Consider the following 23,054-nt stretch of genomic DNA (forward strand, 5'->3'; position numbering starts at 1 on the left):
AGAGAACGGAGCCTCCGTTCCTGTTCTTATCAAAGTCGGTATAATTACACCGTGTGCTCTGACGGGCTCAGGAGGAGCCCGCTGGAAGCTCTCAGTTTACTGCAGCTGCCGGTGGCCCCGGGCAGGGGGAACAGGCAGGACCAGACCGGCCAGGAGTTCCTGGGAGCCATCAGGCCCACGGTCCTACCCGTAGGCAAGGGGGTTGTGGAGCCCCAGGACTGGGGCTGGGGTGCTGAGCGGGGATTGTTTGTGCGTTGCTTCTTTTGCTGCAGGGCTGAGGAGACTCCAGTGCTCAGCCGTGGCCATGGTGCCAGCCCCACATTGCGGGGAGGGGGGAGGGGGTGGGGGGGGCTGTGCAGCTTCTGCAAACTGTGAACACTCATGTGCCCAGAGCCCATCACCCCACTGTGTCTGGTCAGGTCGCAGCGTACAGCTCTGTCCCAGCCTGGCTTTGCTGGCTCCAGCAGCAGGACCGGAGCCTGGTGCCTCCATGATCCCAAGGGGGAGCATGGGGCTTGTATCAGCCCCCCCATAACACCATTGCCCTATTCACAGCCTGCATTTTGGGGAGCCTGAGGGAGGGAAGGCTGGGCTTGGACGGGGGAGACAAGAGGGGCTTGGGGTGCTGAGAAAGGTTGGGGATGCTGAGGGGGGCTTGGAGGGGGTGGGATGCTGAGAGGGGCTTGGGGTGCTGGGGGGGGCTTGGGATGCTGGGGGGGGCGTGGGGACAAGGGGCAGTGAGACAATACAAGAGACTGGGCACAGGCTGGGGGGCACTGGGGCTCCCGGGGCCGGGGGGAGCCGGGGGACAGGGGAATCGTAGGGGAGCCGCGGGCTGGGGAAGAGCAGCGGGTCGGTGGGGCCGGGGCGCTCGGCGGGGAGGGTTTGGGGGGCGGGGGGGGAGGCCGGGGGGAGCCGCGGGCGGGGCCGGAGCTCACGGCGCTGCGCGGGGGCCGGGGCGGCCGCCGGCGCCCTCCCCCGCCGCTCCTCTCCGCTCCTCTCCGCTCCGCTCCGCTCCTCTCCGCCCTCCGCCGCGCCGGCTCCGGCTCCGGCGGCAGCCCCCGCCTCCGCCCCCGGCCCGGCCCCGCTCGGCGCGGCTCGGCTCGGTTCGCCAGCAGCGCGGAGGCTCCGCCGCGCCCGCCGCCGCCGCCGCACCATGCCGGGGCCCCGCGGGCTCTGCCTGCTCGCCCTGCTGCTGGGCAGCCCCGCGGCCCCGCGCCCAGGTAAGCGGGGCGGAGCGGGGCGGAGCGGGCCGGGGCTGCGGCGGGGAGACGAGCGGGGCAAACCGGGCACGGCCGCCGCCACCGCCGGGGCCCTGCGCCTCCCGGCCCGGGGAGGAGGGGGGGCTGGGGGGGGGTACAAGGGCGGCCGGGGAGAGGGCGCCGACCGGGGAGGGGGGGGGGGGGGGGGGATGCAGCCGTGACCGGGGAGAGGGGAGTCGGATGAGGGAGGGGTCGGCCGGTCCGGGAGGGGCCGGTGGAATCGGCCGTGCCACCCCCGGCCGGGGAGCCCCCCCCCCCCCCCCCCCCCGCTTCTGCGGCTGCTTCTCCGTCCGTCCGGGCTGAAACTTCTGGCGTTGATGGGAGAGCACAGCGACGGCACCGGCAGCGGCAGCGGCACCGGCAGCGGCAGCGGGGCCCGGCGGGACGGGGCGGCTCAGCACCGCGGGGCGGACAGCTCCCGCCGCCGGGGCCGCGCCGCGGAGCCGCGTCCGTTACCGGGGAACCGTGTGCCAAGCGGGAACCGTGCGCTAACGGGGGCCGTGTCCTCCCGGGGAGCCGTGCCGGACCCTCCACCTCCCTCCCGCGGGGACAGCAGCCCGGTGCCCCCAGCCCCCGGTATCCCCAGCCCCCGGTATCCCCAGCCCTCGGTGCCCCCAGCCCTCGGTGCCCCCAGCCCTCGGTGCCCCCAGCCCCCTGTATCCCCAGCCCCCGGTGCCTCCAGCCCCCAGTGCCAGGTCCCCGCCAGTGTTCCCGTCCCACTGGGGTGGCAGTGGGGTGGTTGGTGAGTGTTTTCCCAGGGGCTGCATGTTCATTCCACGTGTTTCGCGTTTCCACGCAAATCCGCTCCCTCTCCCTTTCCCACTGCCGTGATGACAGACCTAAGAATAGGCATTGGGACCCGTTTGCGGGTGACTTGACAAAGTCATTGCAAACTAGCGTGGTGCTTAAAGATTTCTAAACTGGTGCCTGCTCCTGGTTTCTCGTAACTGGAAAGCTGCGGGGACGAGGCAGCCAGGTTTTGGTGTGCTGCTGGCTGTGGTTACCACTGCAGATTGGTCAGAGGGAGAACGGGAGAGGCCGGTGTTTGCCTGTGCTGCAGTGTTTGTGCAGGGCCTGGGAGGCTGACCTCCAGGGCCGACGGTGTGGTTTTAGCAAAGATTAACAGCTCCTGGTGTCAGCAGTGCTGTGCAATGCTGCCTGCCCAGCTTCAGTTTCTGTTCTTGTGTTCAGATTGTATTAAAAGACTTGGACTTTTGGGTCTTAAGACCAGCTCGCCATACAGAGATTACATTACAGAATCTATCCTTTCTGGGTAACAAACCAGAAATGGGTGTAGATTACGGTGATTTGTCTCTCACCTGCATGGGTTTGTGTTCTGTGCGTGAACACACGCATACATATGACGGAATCAGACCTGGAGTCTCTATCCACAGTCACCGTCATCCTGCTTCAGCATCAGAACAAACAGAAAGACCCTTTTCTCCATAATGTTACACAAAAGCTCTTGTCCAGGCCGCTGGTGAGCTGCTGCGGGAGACGTGTGTGCAGAGCGATAGTCCCTGTGCCGCCGTGGGGGGGCCTGGGGGAGCTGGGCAAACAAACCGTGTGAGTATAGGGCCCAGTACGGGGCTTACAGCTCCACTGCTGCCTTGTCCCCTGGAGGCAGGAGAGCTGCCCCAGTCCCGAGCACCCGTTGGGAGCACCAGCAGGCAGCCCAGCGCCTCAGGAACAGGATTTGGCCCCTATGGCAAGCACGATCTGTCATAAATCTCAGGGTAGGAGAACACAGTGTACCGAACTCCTCTTTCCTTGGCAGAGAGGGAGCTGATAAATAGTTGACCCTTTACGAGGTTCGGTGAATTATTGCTGTAAAATCCCAAACTCCCGCACAGGCAGCCCTGGAGCCGGCAGCGACGTGGCAGCTCTCCCCGTGCCCAGGGGGAGGCTCGTCAGTCTGTTTGCAGGAGGTCACAGCCAGGGCCCAGACTAGCAAGCCCCGCTGTTCTCCAACTGCGAGGGGGAGCAGGATGAGACCCTGCAGAGAGATCGTTTGTTGTGCTCCATCTGCCTGCTCCTTCCGTTCGTTCTTCTAAGAAACAACTAATTTCACGTGACTTACGCGGATCAGTCGCTCGGCTGGTGGCTTTTGGGTGCTTTGCACTTGTGAAGCCATTTAGATCAAGAGAGAGGAGGTGTGAAAGCCTCTCCTCTCGGCATCCGCTCCCACCCACCCGCCAGCACGGAGCGCAGCAGCAGAACAGGCAGCGGAGGCACGGCCCTTGGTGAGCGCTCGTGCCAGGAGGCTCCGGGCAGCAGCGCGCAGCGTGCGTGGTCACCGGTGCGGATATTTATTTAGCACCGCGTGAACGCAGCGTGCAAACACGGGGGGTGCGGGGAGGCTGTGTCCAGCCTGGCAGCTGCGGGCAGAGCAGAGTGGCAGCGCTGACTGTGCTGCCTACACTGCCTGTGCTGCCCATGCTGCCTGCGCTGCCTGCGCTGCCCGGGCGGGCTCGGGCCGGGACCGGCGCCGGGCAAAGCCCGGTCTGTGGGGACGGCGGGGCCGCCGCCGGACCCCCGGGACGTCCCGGGGTTCTAAACAGATGCCGTTCGGTGCGGCGGCGGCGGCGATGTGGACCTGTGTCCACTAGAGGTTGTGATGAGACCAGCAAATCCTTCCCGAGGCTGCGGTGCTGGGAGCAGAGAGCCAACCCGCGGGGTGCTGAGCACCGCGCTCCGCCGTAGCCCCGACAGCTGCGCTCCCCCTTCTTTTCTTCAAGGCCTTCGGGCATCTCCGGGCTAGTTGTCCCAGCGGAACGGCAAGCCACAGAGGTTCCCCTGGCTTTGTGGTGAGCGCAGCACCACGAGAGAATTTTTCCGGAAAATCAGGTGTGCCCGTCAGGAGGGAAAACCGAGCGTGAACTGGGCGAGGGCTGCAACAAGTGAGCGGTGCGCTCTCGCTGCAGTCGGCAGCACCCCGAGCGGGATCGTCTCAAGCAATGAGATAATAGCACGCAGCCCGGCTGCCAGCGGGCTGGGCGGCCGGAGATAACGGGGAATGGGATTTGTCTGATGGGGAGGTATCAGAGGCCATAATAAATGTCTCCTCTTCCTCCTCTTCTCCTTGGCAGAAAGAACGAGGAAAGTCTGGGTCTGTAGCAATAAAATGAAAATAATATCTCTCAGCCCTCTACTTCTCCTGCGTTTTTGCCATTATGAATATATAAAGATGCTATTTAAAGCGTATGCTTTGTGGATGTTACAGTGCCACTAATGTTTCATCCTATACATTTTTAACTTCTCTGTCAGTGAGGAAGGAATTTGATGCAAAGCATTTGGGGCTGAAGAGGCAGACTGGAGACCAGTGAAGCTAAATGTGCTCACTTGGCATCCAGCGTGCCACACAGAGGTCTTATAAAAGCAAACCGCCTAAAAAAGGAAGCATAGAACACACTCAGCGTATAATCCATCCCTTGTAGTTCTAAGTCAGCTTCTGCTGGGTCCAGAAATTAATAGGTGGTAAGTCACAGAGGAGGCACTATGCAGGGTGGTGTGGCAGGGCATCCCCGGGTGGGCAATGCGGGCGTTGAAGTGGCTGGTGGGAGAATGGCACGTCCTGCCAGCGGGCAGGGGTGTTCCTGCGGGTATTCAGGGTCAGAGCCGAGCACTTTGTTATCCCATTTTGTACAAACAGATTATTTTTTTTTTTAAATGAAATGGGCTCTGTATGATTAAATAACACGCAGCTTTTGATCTAGACTACAAGCAGCCTCAGAAGTCAGTGGATTTCGCATCCTCTGTCACTGCAATGAGTACAGCCGGTTCCAGTGGGCTTTGGGAAGAGAAAGACTAACCTTCCGTGAGCAATCCAAAAGTTATTTACTTGATGTGATTTTATTTTTCAAATATTTGAAAGTGGTTACTGAACAGTAAAATACGCTCCAAGGAAATCCTGTTACAAAACACAGGCTATATTTTAATTAGCATAACGTGCAGTTACATGGCTGGAGCTGGAGCCTGCCAATAAATGTATCTTTCGGGAGTTCAGATAGATGTCTATAGAAAATACAGCATGAGCACCGGCTTTCCAATTTTCCAGTCCATCAGGATGGATTTACGCTCTTGTCAGGGGTATGAAATCGCTGAACTCAGGGCTGAGATAGCTCTGTGTCTTTAACCACTTGACTCGCCGGGCACAGGGTGCTCGGTAAGGCAGGAGCGCGTCCCCGCTTTGGTCCAAGAGACCCCACAGGTCTGCGGGGGGACCACCCTGCCCGGCTGGGCACCCCCCAAGGAGCGCCCAGCCCCCTGCCCCCCATCAGGGCTTCAGCAGAGCGAGTGCCGGGATGAACACAGCGCTCGGGGCAAGCCGGGGGGCCACTGGCGATAGCCGGCCGTTCCCCCGCATTAGCGCAGCGGTGTACGGGGCCGAAGGTGATGTTTCCAGCAGACCATGGCTCGGGAGCGGGAACCCCAGGGTGCAGCCGGTGCCAGCACCCGCGGCAGCGGGGATGGGGACCTGCCATCCCTCCGGCCACGGCCTCAGGGCAGCGGCGGCAGGAGTGTGTGTCCCAGGGAGGGGTTAACCCTGCCGGGGGTGGCAGAGCCGTAAAGAAAAAGTGCTTCGAGGTCGTGTTGGCCCTACTGGGCCAGGATCGACGTCCCCTGGGGAGGGCACAGGCAGAGCCCAGTGAAGCAGCTTTCCCACTGCTGTTTCAGAGGGAGGTCACGCACACACGGCCGCAGCAGCCACCAGCAAATGCCATCGGACTGCTGGCAAAGAGGCACAGAAGGGCAGGGAGCCCCCTGCTCGCCCCGGCAGCACCCGCCTGGCAGGGGGCTCGTTGTCCCCTCCGCTGACCCAAAGGGAAGAGGTGTTTGGCCGACGATGTGATTCAGAGAGGCAGAAGCATCTTTAACAGGTCCTGAGGCAGAAACGGTGGATCCTGCGGAGCTGGAGCTCTGTGATCCCAACTGAAGCCCGGGATGAGTCCGGCTGGGCGGTGCAGCGGCGCTGCGAGGCTCTGGGCACGGGGCTGCGCCGCCGCAAAACGCAGAGTGCCGGGAGGGCTCTGGGGAGGCTGCAGTGGGGCGAGGGAGGATTTGGCGTCACTCTGACTCGGGTTCCTGCAGTTCAGCCGCTGCTCCTGTCTCCCATGGCTTTGCCGAGCCCTTCCCCAAAGGAGCTGCCTCACAAGGTCACTCTTCGTGCTGGTGCGCACGTGAGCCCTGCCTAGCTCAGGTGCACGGAGGAGACCCGCGGGATACAGGTGCCTCAGCCGCTCTCGCTGCAGCCCCGACCCCAACTCGGCCTCCGGGTACCTCAGCCTGCGTGAGCCGGGACGCAGTGAGGGAGAAAAGCTTTGCAGAAAGCAGCGTTTTTCCGCTGAGGGGCGAAGGGAAGGTGTCCTTCATTCCAGAGGACGGGCCGCCAGCTGCCTGTCTGTCTGTCTCCTTGCACAGCTTGTTAACAGACAAGCTGTTAAGGATGTTCTTGCACAGCCCCGTGGGGCTGGTCCGCCTTGTCGGCATCCTGCTCCGGTGAAGGTCTGCCTGCTGCGGTGCTGCAGCCCTGCCCCAGCAGGACAGGAGAGCCCAGGACAGATGGACACTCGCTTGGGAAGCTTCTGCGCCCCAGCCCTCAGCCCATGCCTCTCAGTGGCTCTCCCGAAGAGCGCAGAGCTGCTCGGGCAGGATGGGCCGCTCACCCACTGCCGTCCCCCGGAGCAATTGCCACAGCCACTGCACCACTGGGAAGATGAAGAAGAGGGATAAATTAACTTCAGACACTTGCAGCGACCCCCTTGTCGCTCAGCTCTGTGATCTCTCGGGCCTCATCCGTAAGGATTTCAGAAATCAGAGGAGATCTACGGGGATGGGCGGCTGGAGGAGCCCACCGGGGCCTGGGGTGGAAGAGGCAGAGCTGGGAAACAGCTGGAGGAAGGGAGGCTCTTTTTTCAAAATGGGGCGCGAAGGGTTGTGGATTTCTAGCAGAACCTATGGCATGGGCTTGATAAGCAACTGCAAGCGTTGCTTATCTTCGACTTGACTCTATAAGCGGTGGTCCCTGCGGTTGGGGGGATGCCTGAGCAGTCACGGCTGGTGCCCGTGTGCTGACACAGCTGAGTGCACCCCGGCAGCCCCGGGCCCCCTGGAAAACAGGGGTGCAGGAGGTCAGCAAGGAACCGCGGGGAACTTCAAAAGTTGGGGGCTGCAGCTGGCGCAGAGAGGGAGCGCTCCTCCTGTGCTTTCAAGAAGACACTATTTCTGGCCCGACGTCTTTCTCGGATGACATGGATGTGGAATAACAAACCCTTTGAAGCGTGTTGCTGCGAGTTAGCATCACGCCGTCAAAGCTGCCGGAGTTGCACTGATTTGTAAAAGCAGGGACCCGGCTGAGTGGCCCGAGCCTCGGCTGTGGCCAGCGCCTGCGGGGCAGAGAGCGCGGGGAGCCCCCGAATTCGCCCCCGCCACCCCCCGTGCTGGCTAGGCGCGAGGGTGGTGAGGGGGGTGACAGCCCCGTGGCATGGGGGACCCTCTGCCGCAGCACTCTGTCCCCGCGGTGCCGGGGGGTGTCAGGGCTGTGGGCACACAGAGGTAGTGCCGTCCCCAACCCAAGCCCGCCCCCCCCCTTGCTCAGGGGGGGCTGTGTTCCCGGGGTGCTGAGCAGCTGCTCTCCCCTCCGTTCCTGCTGTCACTTGCTGTGGTGCCGCTGAGGCTGACGTGCTCCCAGCGCAGGCAGAGAGCACAGCTCTGATTTAGCCATCCTTTCTTTGTTTTTCCCTTTTTTTTTTTTTTTTTTTTCCCCTCCTCCTTTTTGTTTCCCTGGGGAAAAGCAGAAAAGCAGCTGAGCAGGGAGACCCAAGCGCTGGCTGAACCCGGAGCTTTCCTGGTGCAAAGCAAGGAAGGTCTGCCTGGACTCCCCCGGTCTGCCTTGTGCGGGGACAAGCACAGATTTCTCCAGATCGTTCCCCCTTTTCCCGACCCCGGGATCCCGCTGCCTCCAGTAGAAGGTGGAGAGCCCGAGCGAGTCCCCCAAGGAGCCAAGGGCTCTGCGTCCCCTCCGGCAGGAGTAAGGGGTGCAGGAGGGAAAAGGGCATCAGCACCCCAGGGCAGGCGGCTGCAGCGGGAAGGTACGAGGAAACTTTATGCAACAGAGCGCCAAGCTCCTGGCAGCGGGGAGGGAACGTCTGAGCAGCCTGGCCACCAACCCCGGCTCCCGAGGTGCGATTCCAAATGCAAAGCTTTAGTCTGGAAAGGAAATTTGCTGCCAAATGCACAGGAATCCAAAAATTCCAGTGTGACAGCAGGAGTATGTGTGGGGATGATCCCGGAGCGGTGTAATCTGCTCAGCAAACAGGATTGTCGTGTCTCTGTCCGTCTCACTGTCACACACACGCTCGGCTGTGAGGTGCCAAAGGACGGATCCAAGGCTCCGGGAGCCGTGCTCGGGAGAGGCAGTTCTGCAGGGGCGACCCCAGAGAAGGGACAGCAAACACGGTGCCCAGGGCTGCCGGGGGAGTTTCGGTGATGTGCTTTGGCCCATCAACAAGGGAACTACTGTGGGGACCCGGCACTGCCGTGGAGAGCTGGGGCAGAGCGGGCGGGATGGGCAGGAGCAGGCAGAAGTGGGCAGGCAGGCGCCGGTGGGAGCGGTTGTGCTGCCGGTCCCCTCCGGGTGGGGAAGGAGAGGGGACGGCGGAGTCGGCTGGAGGGGTCTCACGTGAGGTCTTGCAGCAGTTGCTGTTGGGCTCAGTGTAGTTCTGCGAGCAAAGCAATAAACTGATGAAGATACTAAATTAGCCCCAGCATCCAGGCACTAATGAAACAGGAATCACGTAGGGGGAGGGAGGGAATGTTCTGGAAGCTGGTCAGTTCGGGGTGATTTCAAGAGATAGTCAGAATGGCTGAAAATATTTAAAATTCAAGAGAGGATCTCCATCTGAGTTTTTAGGGTGGATTAATGGAGCATGTCAACATTTTGCGGATGAGGTCCTTCATCTGGGGTAGATTGGTGGCTGGGGGACAATACCGGAGGACGTCACGTCTGAGCTCCCCTCCGCCGCCTTCCCGCAGCCCTGCAGCTCTCCCCCCGACCGCGGCGCTGCGTGACGATACGCAGGAACGGGGCTTGCATTTCCTGACGGTGATTTAAATGCAGTTTCAGTGAAACTCAGGCTATTCCGGACAGTCCTAAACTTCCATTTGCAAAGATACCGAGTCCCTAATTTGGAAGACTACTCTCGCGTGAGCCCTAACGGCCTCCCAGTGCTCCCAGCACACCAGCAGCATCCCTGCCCACAGCGAGGAGCTCTGCAAATACAACAGAGCAGATGTCTGCCTGGACACATCAGCCGTCCTTTCTCCCGTTGCACAGGATACAAACAAGGGGAGAATTTAAAATGAGAAAAGTAGATGGTGCTAACAACATCTAAAGACGTGATGCAAGCGCTGCTTTGCTCGCAGCGGGGCAGGGGGACGCGCAGCTCTGCCAGCCTGGTACCCGGCCTGGCCTGGGGCGGGATGCAGCGCTGCGCTCCGGCCCCCAGAGCATCCTTACAGACATCAGACTCTGCCCACCGCCATCCCGGTTAGTCCGCTCCAGTGCAGAGGGGACAAGTCCTGGGGCAACACTGCCCAAAGCAGCCGCCCGCCTGCAGAGCCGCCCCAAAACCCGGCACCCTGAGACGTGGAAAACCCGCTTTGGAGAGCACGCGGCCCCCGCTAGACAACGTGGTTCCTTTCACCCCTTATCATCCATCCAGATTATTCATGCGGCGGTTTTTAAATTGCTGTTGGACACTATATTTACATAAATATGTGAGCCAATGAGGTCTAAAACCCTGGTGAGCTCTAAATGGTGTATTAGGTTTTGGAAAGAGGATTTTATCAATTTACTGAGAGTACAAATCAACACAGCAGAATTTACAAACCCATCAAAAAGCGAGGTGACAGTTTGGAATTAATCCTCTGCCCGAGGCACACGATGTACTTCCACAAACATCTCCCAGCATAAATATATTTGAGAAATAGTGAAGGAAAATGTAACTTCTAATGCCTTTGTACGCTGCCAGCAAAACGGCTGCAGCGTCATCGGGGAGATGAATGGAGCTAATGTCATTGGGAAGGTGCTGCCGCCTCCCGCTTTATTTTTATCCAGGAGTCAGTCCTCAGCCTCCGTTGAAATATTTCAATTTGTCTTTGTGCCAGAATTTCCCCAATAATCTTCCTTTCTCATTCATCTTTAAAAAAAAAAAAAAAAAAGAAGAAAAAACCTACCTAAATTTATTTTTTCTGCACCCCCCCCCCCCCACTGCTTGGAGCAGCACCGGAGCCAGCGTGTGGCGGGGGGCACGAGTGGTCCGTGGGTGCCCCCGGGGGCGGGCGGTGTTGGCGGGTGGCTGTGGGGCCGCGGCTGGCGCTGGCTGGGGCTGTCCCTGCGCCGATGGAGCGGGGCTCGGGGGTTTCCTCGGGTTCGGCGGGATGCTCCACGGTCCGCAGCCCTGGTCCCGGGCCGGCAGCGGCACTGCTGCCCCCGGGGGAGCCGAGCTCCCTGCTGTTTGCTGGGCGGTAGTGCTGCTCCTCTCATAAGGAGAGAAAACAGCTTTCGGTGTCCCCGGGCAGCGCAGCATCCCGAAGGCACGAAGATTCCTGCTCGCCCTGCTCACCCTTCGAGCTGCGGCGCAGGATCGGTGCAGCCGTCGCCTCGGTGAGGAGCCGGAGCTGCTGTCCCGTGAGGGGCTCAGGAGCCGACACTCCGATGGAATCAGTGAGGCCATTTCAATTAAAAGCAAACTTTTCAAGCTATCTAATCAAAAAAATCTAAAGGCTTCTTTCCAGCTTTTGTTTCCCGCAGGCAGAGGAGCCCATGCCTGCCAGCGGCGAGATGGCTGCCTTTGCTGTGTAGATGACTGTGAAGGACACAGGCTGCGTTCCCATTTAGGGATGCATTTCTTGGAATTCATCAGGAAAGGTGGGGAGGGAAGGGCGCAGCAAAACAAGGGCCCGGGCGGCTGCAGCCTACGCTCCGCCGACGGCCGCACCGGGCAGCGTCAGCCTGCTGCCCCACAGGCAAAGCTTTTTAGTTTTTTCCACTGCAAAATGTCTTTTGCAACACCTAAATTCGAAAGCTTTTTCCATTCCTCCAGTTGGGGCTCATCTGGAGTCTGCAGTGAAAGGCAAGCTGCACCAGCGGTAAGGCGGCAGCTTGCTCGCCAGCATCGCTGCAGGCGCAGTCCCGGCCAGAAGCCACCACGTCTCCTCACTCGGACCCGTCTGACGTAGCCAGAACGGCTCTGCCAGATGTCAGCACCCGCACCCACCTTCGACAGGCGTTTGCCGCTCCTGTGCATGCCCCAAACCTGCACGGAGCAGAGCTTCGAGACTCCCCGTGCCCGCCAGCCGTCGCCGCAGGCAGAGCCCTTTCAGGGCGTTAGCAGCACGGCAGTGCGGGGCACAGGCTCAGCACCGCCGGCAGAGGCGTGCAGGTACCCCACCTGCTCCGACAACGGCATCGCTGCTGCTCCATGGCCCCCAGCAATGGCGAGCGGCTGGGAGCCAGGCTGTGGCAGCACCGACAGCGCACTCCGCTCACCGGCAGCACACCAGCGCTTCCCGCAGGCTCGGGCACCGCGCTTGGGCATTACGCCCGGGTCCGGAAAAAATGTGCCAGCCTTAGGAGTCTGTGTGCAGCCCCAGCATCGCCTCGATGGCTCCCTGTGCCCGGAGGAGCCAGCCCTCGCAAAGCAAAGAGAGAAAACCAACGCAGCAGAAAGCCAGGCACGGCGATGAGACGAGGGTGATGCGGGGCTGCGGGCGCTGCCGGGGGAGCAGCTCACGGTGAAACGCGACGGGGAGATGCTCCATGGCGCGAAGCGCCCGGCTCCGCTGGCAGGACGCGGCACAGGGCGATTGCAACTCATTATCGCTCGTTGGTACATTGTCACCCAACCGCACAAATTGAGTTGAGTCATGGCAAATAATGTCTCCCCGAATGACTCAGATTATCTGCGCCGGCTTCCATGGGCAAGGGCTGTATTTTTCCACACTCCTGCTCCACACGCATCGAACTGGCCTCACAAGCAAAGTGTTTCTTTAATTATACAGCGTTGCCCCTTTGTTCAAAATAAGCAGCCTGAATGAATAGCAAAGGTAACAACGACCCCAGAGTTAGAGTGAGCTCTGAAAAAGGCATTCAGCTCTGAAAAATTCCTCCTTAAGTCCCCCAGCACCATTCCCAGCTACAGCCCAGAACATTCGCGGATGGAAAAACACACGTTACAAGTTTGTGTTGAACCCGCTGCTGCTCTTCCTGCTCCCACAAAACCGGCGGATGTGTTTCTCGTGAGCAAACGGCCCTTAACCCACAGCCTCCTGACTCCAGAAACGCTGCTGCGGGCGACACGGCACCTTGCAGGTTGCTGCCGAGCACCCACAGCAGCGGGCGCAGGATGTGACCATCACTTCAGGGGGAAGCGATGCCCAGGGAGATGCTGAGCCGTGGGGCAGTTTGCAAGAGGCAGAGAGCGGGGTCTGAGCCTTGGCAGCCCCGTGCCTGCTGCCCTCCCTCCCTGCCAGCTCTCGGTGGGAGCCAGGGGGACCAGCCCCACATGGGGACCAGCCCCACATGGGGACCAGCCCACGGCCCCTTCAGCAACGGCTGGTCCTTCCCTGAGCACTTCGTATTGCATGTCAGAAAGGCAGTCCTTAAAACCAGATCTATTTCTCAGCTGTGCCTATTTTAACCATATTACGCTGCTATGAAAAGTACATTTAAAATTACGATTACCCTTTAGGAACATAAAGAATAGCAGCAACAGGAAAAAAAACTTATCCAAGCCGGACAGCACACTGGTTTTTGTAATTTGCTGATTCGTTACCTGCTGGGAAGAACAGAGTCAGGTACCTTCTCACTGCATTTCCCAGTCAGCAGGGTGTGTCAAAAATAATAATATCACCAGGGAACACGCACAGGCGCCGGCGATACAACACACATGTTTTACAAGAATATATGAGGAACATCTGACAAAGCCCCTCTCCGCACGCTGATTCAAATATCAAAGCTCTTTGGAGAGGCTTGTCGAGTGCCGCTCCTCCCCGAGCCGGCGCGGCGACCGCGGTGTCGCACGCTGCCAAAGCCTCTTTGATGGCAGCAGAAAAGCTGCAAACTGAAGAGCTGTCCCCAAGGAGACCCCGGTGACTCCCGCGGCACAGCCAGGTCTGGCTCCATGCCACCAACACCCTGCTTCCCGAGGCGCCCCCCCAAGGCAGGGTGAGCCTCAAGGGCCGGCATTTAAGGGCTTTCTCGTTTAACTGAACCCAGCTGTGATTAATGAACAAAACGGGCGGTCGTTTTCACATTTGTGTTTTCTGAATTTTCTCTTTAAGGGATTATTGCGGGCAGGGAAAGGAGATGTTGCTGAGTCCCCTAAAAGGGAGATGTGTTTCCATGCCCCTCTTCAGCATCCCTATACTCGTGGAGGGGCAGTGAAGCCCCCGGGGGGGCACAGCACGTCTCGCCCGGGCTGGGGAGGGAAAGGGGAGAGCGCCCTGAGCCTGGCGGGAGCCTCTGCGCGGGCGCGGGGGAAAGTGAGGCGTCTCGACGCGGGGTGGGATGCTCTGATGTGGGGGGCACCGGAGAGCAGCGGGGAGTTGCCTACAGTGAGGCACGGCGGGAGAGGCACAGGCGCCGTCTCTGCTGCTTGCCACGCTCCAGCCGGAGGACCGAGTCCTCTTCGCTTCTTTACAACGTGCTTTTAGCCTTCTGCTTCTCCGTTTTGGGGGAATACGGGGGTTTCCCGGGCGTTGGTGGTGCCCCGGCAGCAGCCCTGGGAACAGAGAATTGGGCATCTTGCGCCTCGTCAGGCTCGTTAGCTGGGCACCGCGCCTGTGCCTGTGCCCGCCACTGCCACCCAAGCGGCCCACGTGCGCTCCCAACACTCTGTCCTCTTTGTTCCCGATGTACTTGCACCCCCACAAAGGCTATCATTATGCTTTCTGATATAATTAAGATCAATCAAATGGAATAATAGAGCAGAGGTCAAGGAAGGCTGTTACTTCCTCGGGGAACAAGGGGCTGCTTTCGTCAGAAATGCCGGGGGAGCCAGCTTAATTGTTCTCAATTTCAGAAATTACGAGAGTGCCTCATAATTGCGCTGGAGGGAGGAGGGAGCCCGGGAGAAGCTTTGTCTGGGAGCACGCTGCCCGGCCCCGCGGGGAGCCCTTGCCCTGCAGGCACTGCACCCCCCCGCCCTGGGGGCTGCTGCCATGGAGCAGCACGGCTAAATTAGCTTTTTCCAGGGTCCACTGGCTCGTGCCACTGGCACTGGGCTAGCTGGCAACTCTGCGCCCAGTGCCTGCCCGGCTGGTGCTGTGCCCGTGGGCACGGAGGGATGCGGAGGTGGCTGGAGCGGGGCAGGGGACGGGGACCGGGCAGGGCTGGGGGGCCGAAGGCACCACTGCAGCTCGCCGTGCGGGAGGACCGTGCTTCTCTCCTGACATCCCGACAGCTAACGAAAACATATTTGGTATCTGTATTCGTTAAAATAAAGTGCGGCGGCTCGTCATTAGGGTCCGTGGGAGAAGCCGTGCATCGGTTATCATCATCCGGCACGACACAGTGCAGAAATGGAATTAGTTCTGCCAGGCCATCTTTAAAACACAAATCACTGATGACTGATAGAGCTGACAATTAATTACATAAAAGGCAGTGTCGCTGAAGTGAAACGAGGACTGAGAGAAGCGGTGCCCTGCAAGGGTGGACCCTGGGTGGGCCGGGCGCCCGTGCCGGGGTCCGGGGCAGGGCAGGGGGGCGAAGCCTGTGCCAGCCCCGCACTGCTGCTCTGCCCCCCGCAGAACGACTCCGGGTTTATTGGGAAAAATTTTTTTAAAAAATTAAAGTATTGAATTTTATATTTATTCATCCAAATCTTGCCTAAACCCAGGCTCGTTTCTGGAACAGTAAGCCGGGGCACCGGTGCCTCCCGCGGCACGGCGAGGCTGGACGTGCGGTGATGCGCCAGGCGCTGCGTGCGGCGCTGTGCCAGCTAACACGGGGACCTGCCGCGCCGCCATACCCGAAATTGTTTTGACATAATGAGGATCCGGCAGCTGAAATGCAGTTCATCGTTACTTTCTTTAGAGGGGAAAAAAACTAAGTAATGGAGGAGGTGACTTGCTGACAAACTGCATCACGTCTGCCTGGCAGTGTTCCGGGCTGTTAAATGGCGTTTGGGAGCAGAGCGTGTCCTGTCCCTCGGCCACGTGCGGTTTCGAGCTGCGATCACTCTGCTTTGCCGCGGTGTGCCGGGCCGGCAGCCGGCACGGGAGCGGGGAGCGCCGGGCTTTGCCCTAGTTACTAACAGCCTCCGTGGCACGGACCGTCCCCGTAATCGATGGAGCCCAATAACTGTAATAGCCACAAACATCAGTAACCCAACACTTTTCCTGCCTTCCTGATTGCTAGCAGCGGGACTGTTCGCAATCTGTCAGGAATCATTAGATGCCAGAGCTACATAATTTCAGAGGAGTACAACAGGGGTCTTTTCAAGGGCAGCGCGCAGTGGCAGGCGGCGGGCGGGCAGCTTTCTGCCCGGCCTCCGCGAGGGGACAAAATGCAGAGAGAAGCATTGCCTGGAAATAAAAAGTTTCTCCCTCCAGAGCCGCTTCTTTGGGGAGATGCGGGCTGCAGCCACCAGTGGGACGTACTGACCCCAGTGCCTGGCCAGACAAACAGACCGAGCAGGCAGAGCTGAAAGCCCGCTTCGTCCCCAGGGAGGGTCCATGCACAGGGTCTGGGGGGTGCGGGGGGTGAAGGCACAGCGTGGGGTACAAGGAAACCCCAGCCCTGTCCCCCTTCCCTCCCCCTGAGCACCTCCAGCGCCGCTGGCTCTGCCCGCCCCTCCCCAGCATCGCTGGGTGCTGCATCCCCGTGGTGGGCAAAGCCCGGTTCATTCGGTGGGGAGAGCAGAAAATATCGTGTACCGCCGTGCCAGGCTTCAGCTGCGCCGCCCTCATTGCTCTGAGGCACCTCTGCACCCCGGGAAGGTGGCCGGGACCCGGTGGGCTTCAAATCCCCCCCTGAGATGCCCCAGGGTATCTTTTGAGATACTAAAAATAAACCCCAATATGGGGGGAGGCAGCGATGTGACCCCGAGGAGGCTGCCTGTATCTGTTCTTCTCTCAGGAGCTTGGACTAGGGCCACGCTGCGATTCCTGTTACATCTTGTGAAAGAAATAGAAAGCGTTGCCAAACGGATTTGGCAAAAGGCAGCTCAGCTCTACCCTGTGCCTTCCACTCGATGCAGAAGCTGTGCCGTTAGCTCGGGCAGACATGGAATCTTCCAGCTCCCCCCGCCCGAGGGGCGCAGGGCAGCGACGCTGCAGCGCGAGCACAGGGCTCTTCTGGTCACCTGGATCGCTAACATTATATTGTCATCTCCTACTTCCAATTCTGGAACGGAAATCAAATCAAACCATGCCGCGAGCACACTCCAGACAGGTAGAACAACAGAAGGAGGTTTTGAATAGTCAGATAATCCATGGATGTGACTGCCTGGAAGTGAGAGCATGAATGATTTATAGCCAGACAGAGAAATAGTCATCTATTATAATTAGGCTAAACTTTGTCTCTCCAGATGTTTTACGGCTGTGCATCTTGTAGTCGTTTCCCAGCTGTCCCCAGACACGGGGAGTTTTAACTAAACCCAGTGGACAACAGTTTGTGCCATGGGCTGTGCCCCACGGGATGCCCGGGCTGGACCCCCGTGCCTGGCGCCTGTCTTGGCCGAGGCAGCGGCAGCAGGGACACAAGCGCGGTGCCCCACTGGGTTGCAGCCCAGCAGCGTGGGTGCTCAGGACCAAGGGGCGCCCTTCAGAGCCCGTGGCACTCCCGCAGAGGTCCTGGCTGGCGTGGCAAGGGATGCTCCTGGCGCTTGGGGGACATCAGTCCAGCGGGGAGAGGAGCTCTCAGGGGCAAAGCCCTTCTGGCCGTGTCGTACCGACATCCCCAGCCTCGTGGCTGCCCAGGGGGGTCACAGGCGGCAGGGATCGCCACGGCCCTGCGGTCAGGGCTGCAGGCTCCTGCCTTGCTCCCCACAAGCAACGTCCTGCCTTATCGCAGAGCTGCTGAAACCTGGGCTGCAGTCCTGCTGGGGCTCCTGCATCCCTGCTGGGGCTCCTGAGTCCCGCATCCCTGCCAGAGCTCCCGCAGCCCTGCCAGAGCTCCTGAGTCCCCTCCATCACCCGAGAGGCAGCGACAGGGCAGAGAAGTCTTGCCAACGCGTTGGCTCGTGCAGCACAAGCGTTGAGAGACGCAGCATGGCGCGGCAGGGGCGAAGCCCGGCACAGCGCAGGCAGGACAGGAGCCCTTTGTGGCATCGTGGCACAGAGCGGAGCACGAGCTGTGTTTCACGGAGCTGAACCGCTCCCAAAGAGTTAATCACAGCACTCGCTTCTCAAGATCTGCTTCGTTTCATCTTAACAGTGATGGGAGATTAATTATTTTAGTCTCAGATAGCTGACTAGAATGGGCTTTTTGTATCTAAATATATTCTCTCTTTAGGAACCCATTTAATTTTATACCCTGATATAGACGACTAGGCTGGATGATTGGTTGAGAAAGAAGGAGCTTCTCTTCCCCCAGTTCAATTTGTATCCTGAAAAGCTGCCAAAATACTCAATTTCCTCTCCCCAGGCGGGCCCTGAAGAACGAGCATCCCAGCCGCAGAGCCCAGGAGGGCCACAGGATTGATTCGCCTTTGCTCCTTCCTCCTCGTGACAAACCCCCTCCAGAGCAGGGACACCGAGGGGGACGCGGAAGCAGAGGACAAGAAGGAGCAGTGGCATGGCAGGTCTCCCCTTCCCTGGGGTGTCCCCGTTTGGCACTGGCTGGGGCCAGCCTGGCGTGCATCTGGCTGAGATCAGAGGTTGGGCACCGGGGATTTACCAGGAAGACTAGAAAACTCTGCAGGAAAGTTCCTATTTGCACCTAGTGAGGATCAGCTTTCAAAAAATTTAATTACTCCTTGAAACCACCCTGCTAATTCCCTTCAGACAGGCCTGTCCGCCCGTAACAAGACTGAGTCCGTTTCTTCCTTGCATTTGAAATTATAAAAAAATGCAGTGAACTCAAATTAACATCTGCATCAAAGTGTCGCTATCTCTAATGGCTTTGCTCCCCTGCTCCGTGGTACCCACCAGCTTGTCCGTCTCTGCTGAAATACCAGGATAATTAATCACACTCATCAGCTGGGGAGGCAGCGGAGGTGGTACCGAGTTGGGACAAGTCAGCACGCGACAGGTCGTATCGTTTCCACGCTGTAAATCTCTTGATTCCGCTGTAATTGGATGAGCCTCTTTAATTCCTCTTCTTCATTTGCTGCTGCTGCTGCTGCTCCTCCTGCAGCCGCGCGGCGACCCGGCTCGTTGGCGCTCGTGTCCCTTTGGGATGGAGCTGGGCATTTCCCAGCGGGGGCTGGGCACATCCCTGCGGAGCTCAGGACGGGGGGCTCTGCCAGGGATGCTCCGTGCCGGCGGCGCCGCTGGTGGGCGAGGGGTGCCAGGGCGCTGTGCTCGGGGCACAGCGGGGCTGGGGCATCATGGGGACCCACAGGCAGCAGGTCCCAGAGCAGGAGGGAGCGTCGGCAGGTTCCCCCAGAGCCACAGGCGCCTGCGCCGAGCTGGCATGGCCGAAACAAATGCCCGAGAGTCAAAGTCTCATTGATTCCCACTCTACGAAGCAGCACTGGGGAGGAAAATCCATTTTCCTTGCAGCTCGGAGAAGTGTGTAATTTCCAGGCGTCCGTCAGGCCGCGGCAGATCGTTAGAGCAGTTACGAGCTTCTCCAGAGCACGGGGAGGGGGAGAGCTTTGCAAGTTTAATTCCCCTATTCCTGGCGGTGTCCCTGCTCCCGAGCGAAGCGAGTCAGGCACAAGCAGTATGGATTCACCGCTAAAGCATTTTTTTACAGAGCATTTCGTTGTTGAAATACTACCGCCGCCTGCAAGCCAACCCTTCCAAGGAGCCCAAACCCGCCCTTCCCACCCCTGACCAGAAACCCCCTTGCCCACAGCCCGTCCCCGGGGCTTTTCCACTTCTCTCAGCCCAGAGCTGAGGCCAAGCGTGGGCACGGGCATCTGCTGCCACCCAGGACCATGTCCCAGCCCGGTGCCCCCCACCGACGCAGCAGGTCCCTGAGCACCGCGCCAAGCCCCGCTGCGACCACGGGCAGCGGGTACCCACGAAATGCCTTTCCTCTTGTTCATCTTTACTGACAAAGGCAGGTTTGCCGCTGGGGGCGGGACCAACGGCCGGGCAGGCAGCGGGGAGCAGAGCCCGGTCCTTCCCGGCCGTGGGTCCTCGGGCTGGGCAGCACTGCCAGCATCCTTGCTGGTAATGAGGGGTTTCCATGGCAACCTTATTTTGAGCATTGCTAGTGACACAGATGTAAATTTTAAAATGAAATATTCAGACCACAGTCCTACGAGCATAAATAAACCCCTGCGCATGGCCAATTTAACAGCATTTTAAAGCAGTTTGGAAACTCCCCTGGGCCCCAGGACTCTCCAGCATTAGGAAACTCCCGAAAATGGAAGGAAAAGCGCCCTGACTTCATTCTGCCCTGGAATCCCCAATGCCCAGCCGGGTCACAGCATCCCAGACTGGTGGGGGCTGGCAGGGCCCTCTGGAGCTCCCCCAGTGCCACCCCCCACCAGAGCAGGGGCACCTCCAGCAGTGGCACAGGACACCTCCAGGCGGGTTTGGAATGGCTCCAGAGGGGGAGACTCCCCCCCTCTCTGGGCAGCTGTGCCAGTGCTCTGCCGCCCGCACAGGAGAGAAGTCCCTCCTCAGGCTGAGATGGAACTGCCCATGGTCACGTTTGTGCCCGTTCCCTCTTGTCCCGTCACTGGGCACCACTGAACAAAGCCCGTTCCCATCCCCCCGGCACCTGCCCTTTAAGGATTGATAAGCGTTGAGAAGATCCCCCCTCAGTCTTCTCCAGACTAAAAAGCCCCAGAAAGATGCTCCAGTGCCCTCATCATCTCCGTAGCCCTTTGCTGGACCCTCTCCAGCAGTTCCCTGTCCCTCTTGACCCGGGGAGCCCCGAACTGGACACGGGTCCCCGGCCTGAGCCCGGCACAGAGCCCAGCGCGGCTGCAAGCACCGGAGCAGGATCAGATCAGAAGGGAAGGTGCGAGTTACAACCCGGGCTGCAGAAGATGTGGCCCTCGGGGCCTGGACAGGAGGGACATCCAGACACCTGCAAGAACACAGACAGCTCCTGAAGCTCCTCGACCTCTGCTGCAGTCCCCTCCTGAGCAAAGCCTGGCTATCCCTCCGCTTCCGAATTACCTGCCTACTAATTGCTCTTTGGGACAGCCGTGGTGAAGCCAAGCTGGCCGGCTCCATCCACGGCAGTCGGCTGCGGAGCCCCGCACACCCCACTGCACCCCAGCGCTTATTTTTAAGAGCCGCCTGCTTTGCCCGAGCACTGGGAATCACTGCAGAGCACTCTTACTGCCCTTGAACGCGCAATGCCCACGTCTTCCCAACGAGTGGGACTGAGCGCCGGGGTCCTGAGGCTCCCTGCACCCCCACTCTGTCATCCCCACGGGGCAGAAGGACCCGAGGACGGGCACGGCTCCTGCGTCCCTTGTGCCGTGCTGGGCACCAAGCCACAGGAGAATGATTTTCTATTTTCTCCGGCTGCGATGTGAACGTTTGGATGAAAGCCATCCCTGAGCCTTCCGGCCCCTGCCTCACCGGCTGCAGGGGGCACAAAGTAGCCCTCACGCAGGAGAGCGGCTCAGGAACACGCGGTGCGATGGGCAGATACTGCTCCGGCTGCGTTTGTCTGCACTCCCACATGGATGACTCACTGATGATCAGATTGCTACTCTTTTATTTGCTTACAGGTTGAACTGTCAGGCTGCTCTTGAGGAAAACTTTTTTTTTTTCCACTGGAAAAACTTAATTTGCCGAAATTGTAACCGCAGGAAAGAGCAGGTTTCAAATCTCCTGTTTGGAGACATGTGGCTATCTCGGCTCTATCAGTCTGTTTTGACATTTTGGAAACGAAAGACTGTTTTGATTCAGGTTTTTCTGCTCTTCAAGATTTAAGGCAAAAATCTTTTAAAATCTGAAACCAAACCAAAGCATTTCCAACCTGTCACACCGGCGTGTTTTGATGGACCCAACCTGCTATTTTTCAGATCCCCGATTCACACTCAAACCCTCTATCTTGTCTCTCCCCAACGGCGAAATGCGTACGGCACATGCTGGAGATTGGCGTGGGACAGAGGTCCCGGGAGAGCACGAGGCGTGCGGGGCCCCCACCACCCCTTCCCACCCCCGCAGCCCTCCATCGACACGGGTTTGCATCAGAGACCGGCCTCGACACCCCTCTCTTATCGGAGATCTGGATCAGCCCTGTATGAACTCGCAGAAGGAAGTTTGGGATTTAATTAGCTGTTCCTGGTTTAATTAGCAGGCCTCCCTGAGCTGCGGTGGTGTGCAGAAGGCCAGGCTGGAGGGCAGGGATGACCCCGTGCACGCGTGATGCGGTTTCTCCCATTGCAGTAAACGGCAGCGCCCACCGTCCCTCCGTCATCGTCCCGGCGGTAATTGGCAATTCTGGGGATTCAGCCCGCTCCTGCGTCTGCTCGCACGCCGCCGCGGGCTCCAGATTACCTCTCTGCCTGCGTGCACCGCAGGCTTTGAGTTCATAAGGGAAGAAGCCTCTATCTTCAGGAAGACAAATTTGGCGTAATCAAAGAGGCTGCAGCATCCCAACAGCCCCGGCCACAGCGGAGGCTGCCAGGCTCCTTCATGACCAGCAGGACTGGCGCAGCCGCGGGAGCAGCTTTGGTGGGGGAGCCGCGGGGCAAGGGGGGAGGCGAGCGCCCACCAGGGCATCCCGGGGCTCGCCTGGCTCCGTGCCGGGGGAGGGCATGGCTCCGGGAGACCTGCCTGGCCTCGGCATCTTGTTCACCTGAGCTGGGGAGCAGCGGGAGCCTCCACACCGCAGCGCATCCTTCACGCCGCGCAAGTGGTGCCGGCCAGCGCACGGAGGCAGTTATGCTCATTACGGCTATTGATTGCCCCGTTTCACCTGCCGATGGAGCCCGTGACAAGGCTGAGATGAACCATCTGCTGGGATTCATTGCTCAGTCCCTTCTCCTCGCTGCCTCCATCCCCACCGTGCCATCCATCTCGCCCTTCAGAGGACCTCATTCAAGGCAGGGAACACAATAAAAAATTGAACTATACTCTGCAAATAAATCAAGGCAACATCTTTTTAAAGGAAAGCTTATCGCATTTGGAGGAGTAGCTCTGCTGGCACAACGCATCCCTGAGCGTGGCTTCTCCGCACCAAGGCAGCACCCTGTGCCATTCCCAGACACCCACCCCACAGAGAGCCCCCACCCCAGCCACGGGCAGCCGCCCCCCTCGCCTGACCTCACAGGCACACACGGGCTCGTGGTCTTCACCGTCGTCCCTACGGCAGGAGCTGCAGTGCCTCCCTGCTCCCGGGCATCCGGCACATCCCACCGGCACAGCCCGGCTGGGGTGAGGGGGCATGGCAGAGCGGCACGGCATGGCAGAGTGGCACAGCGCGGCGTGGTGCGGCACGGCATGGCAAATGTCCTCAGCAGCATCCCCTGACTGCGAGAAATCCTCACGGCTCCCTGCAGAGCCCTGCCCCTGGGAAACCCGATGGCCAAGCCAAGCCCACCCACCTGGGCTTGGAATTTATTGCAGAGCGGGGCCAGCTGCTGCCACGGACCCTTAAAGGGGGCTCGTTCCCGAGAGCAGGGCACCCCCCGAGCAGGGCGT

At 59.7% G+C, this 23,054-nt stretch overlaps 1 protein-coding gene across 1 annotated transcript in view; it reads left to right on the forward strand.

The window, feature by feature from the left end:
• Positions 1-1,156: 1,156 nt before the first annotated feature.
• Positions 1,157-23,054, forward strand: part of SEZ6L (seizure related 6 homolog like) — a gene marked incomplete at both ends in the record, with an annotated part of 48,534 nt that continues 26,636 nt past the window's right edge. Inside the window, one exon of the mRNA XM_082491875.1 lies at positions 1,157-1,223. Coding sequence (XP_082348001.1) covers positions 1,157-1,223 — 67 coding nt within the window. The remainder of the gene's footprint in view (positions 1,224-23,054) is intronic.

Source organism: Vanellus vanellus (assembly GCF_965231255.1).
Source record: "Vanellus vanellus genome assembly, chromosome: 16".
Classification (NCBI taxonomy): Eukaryota; Metazoa; Chordata; class Aves; order Charadriiformes; family Charadriidae; genus Vanellus; species Vanellus vanellus.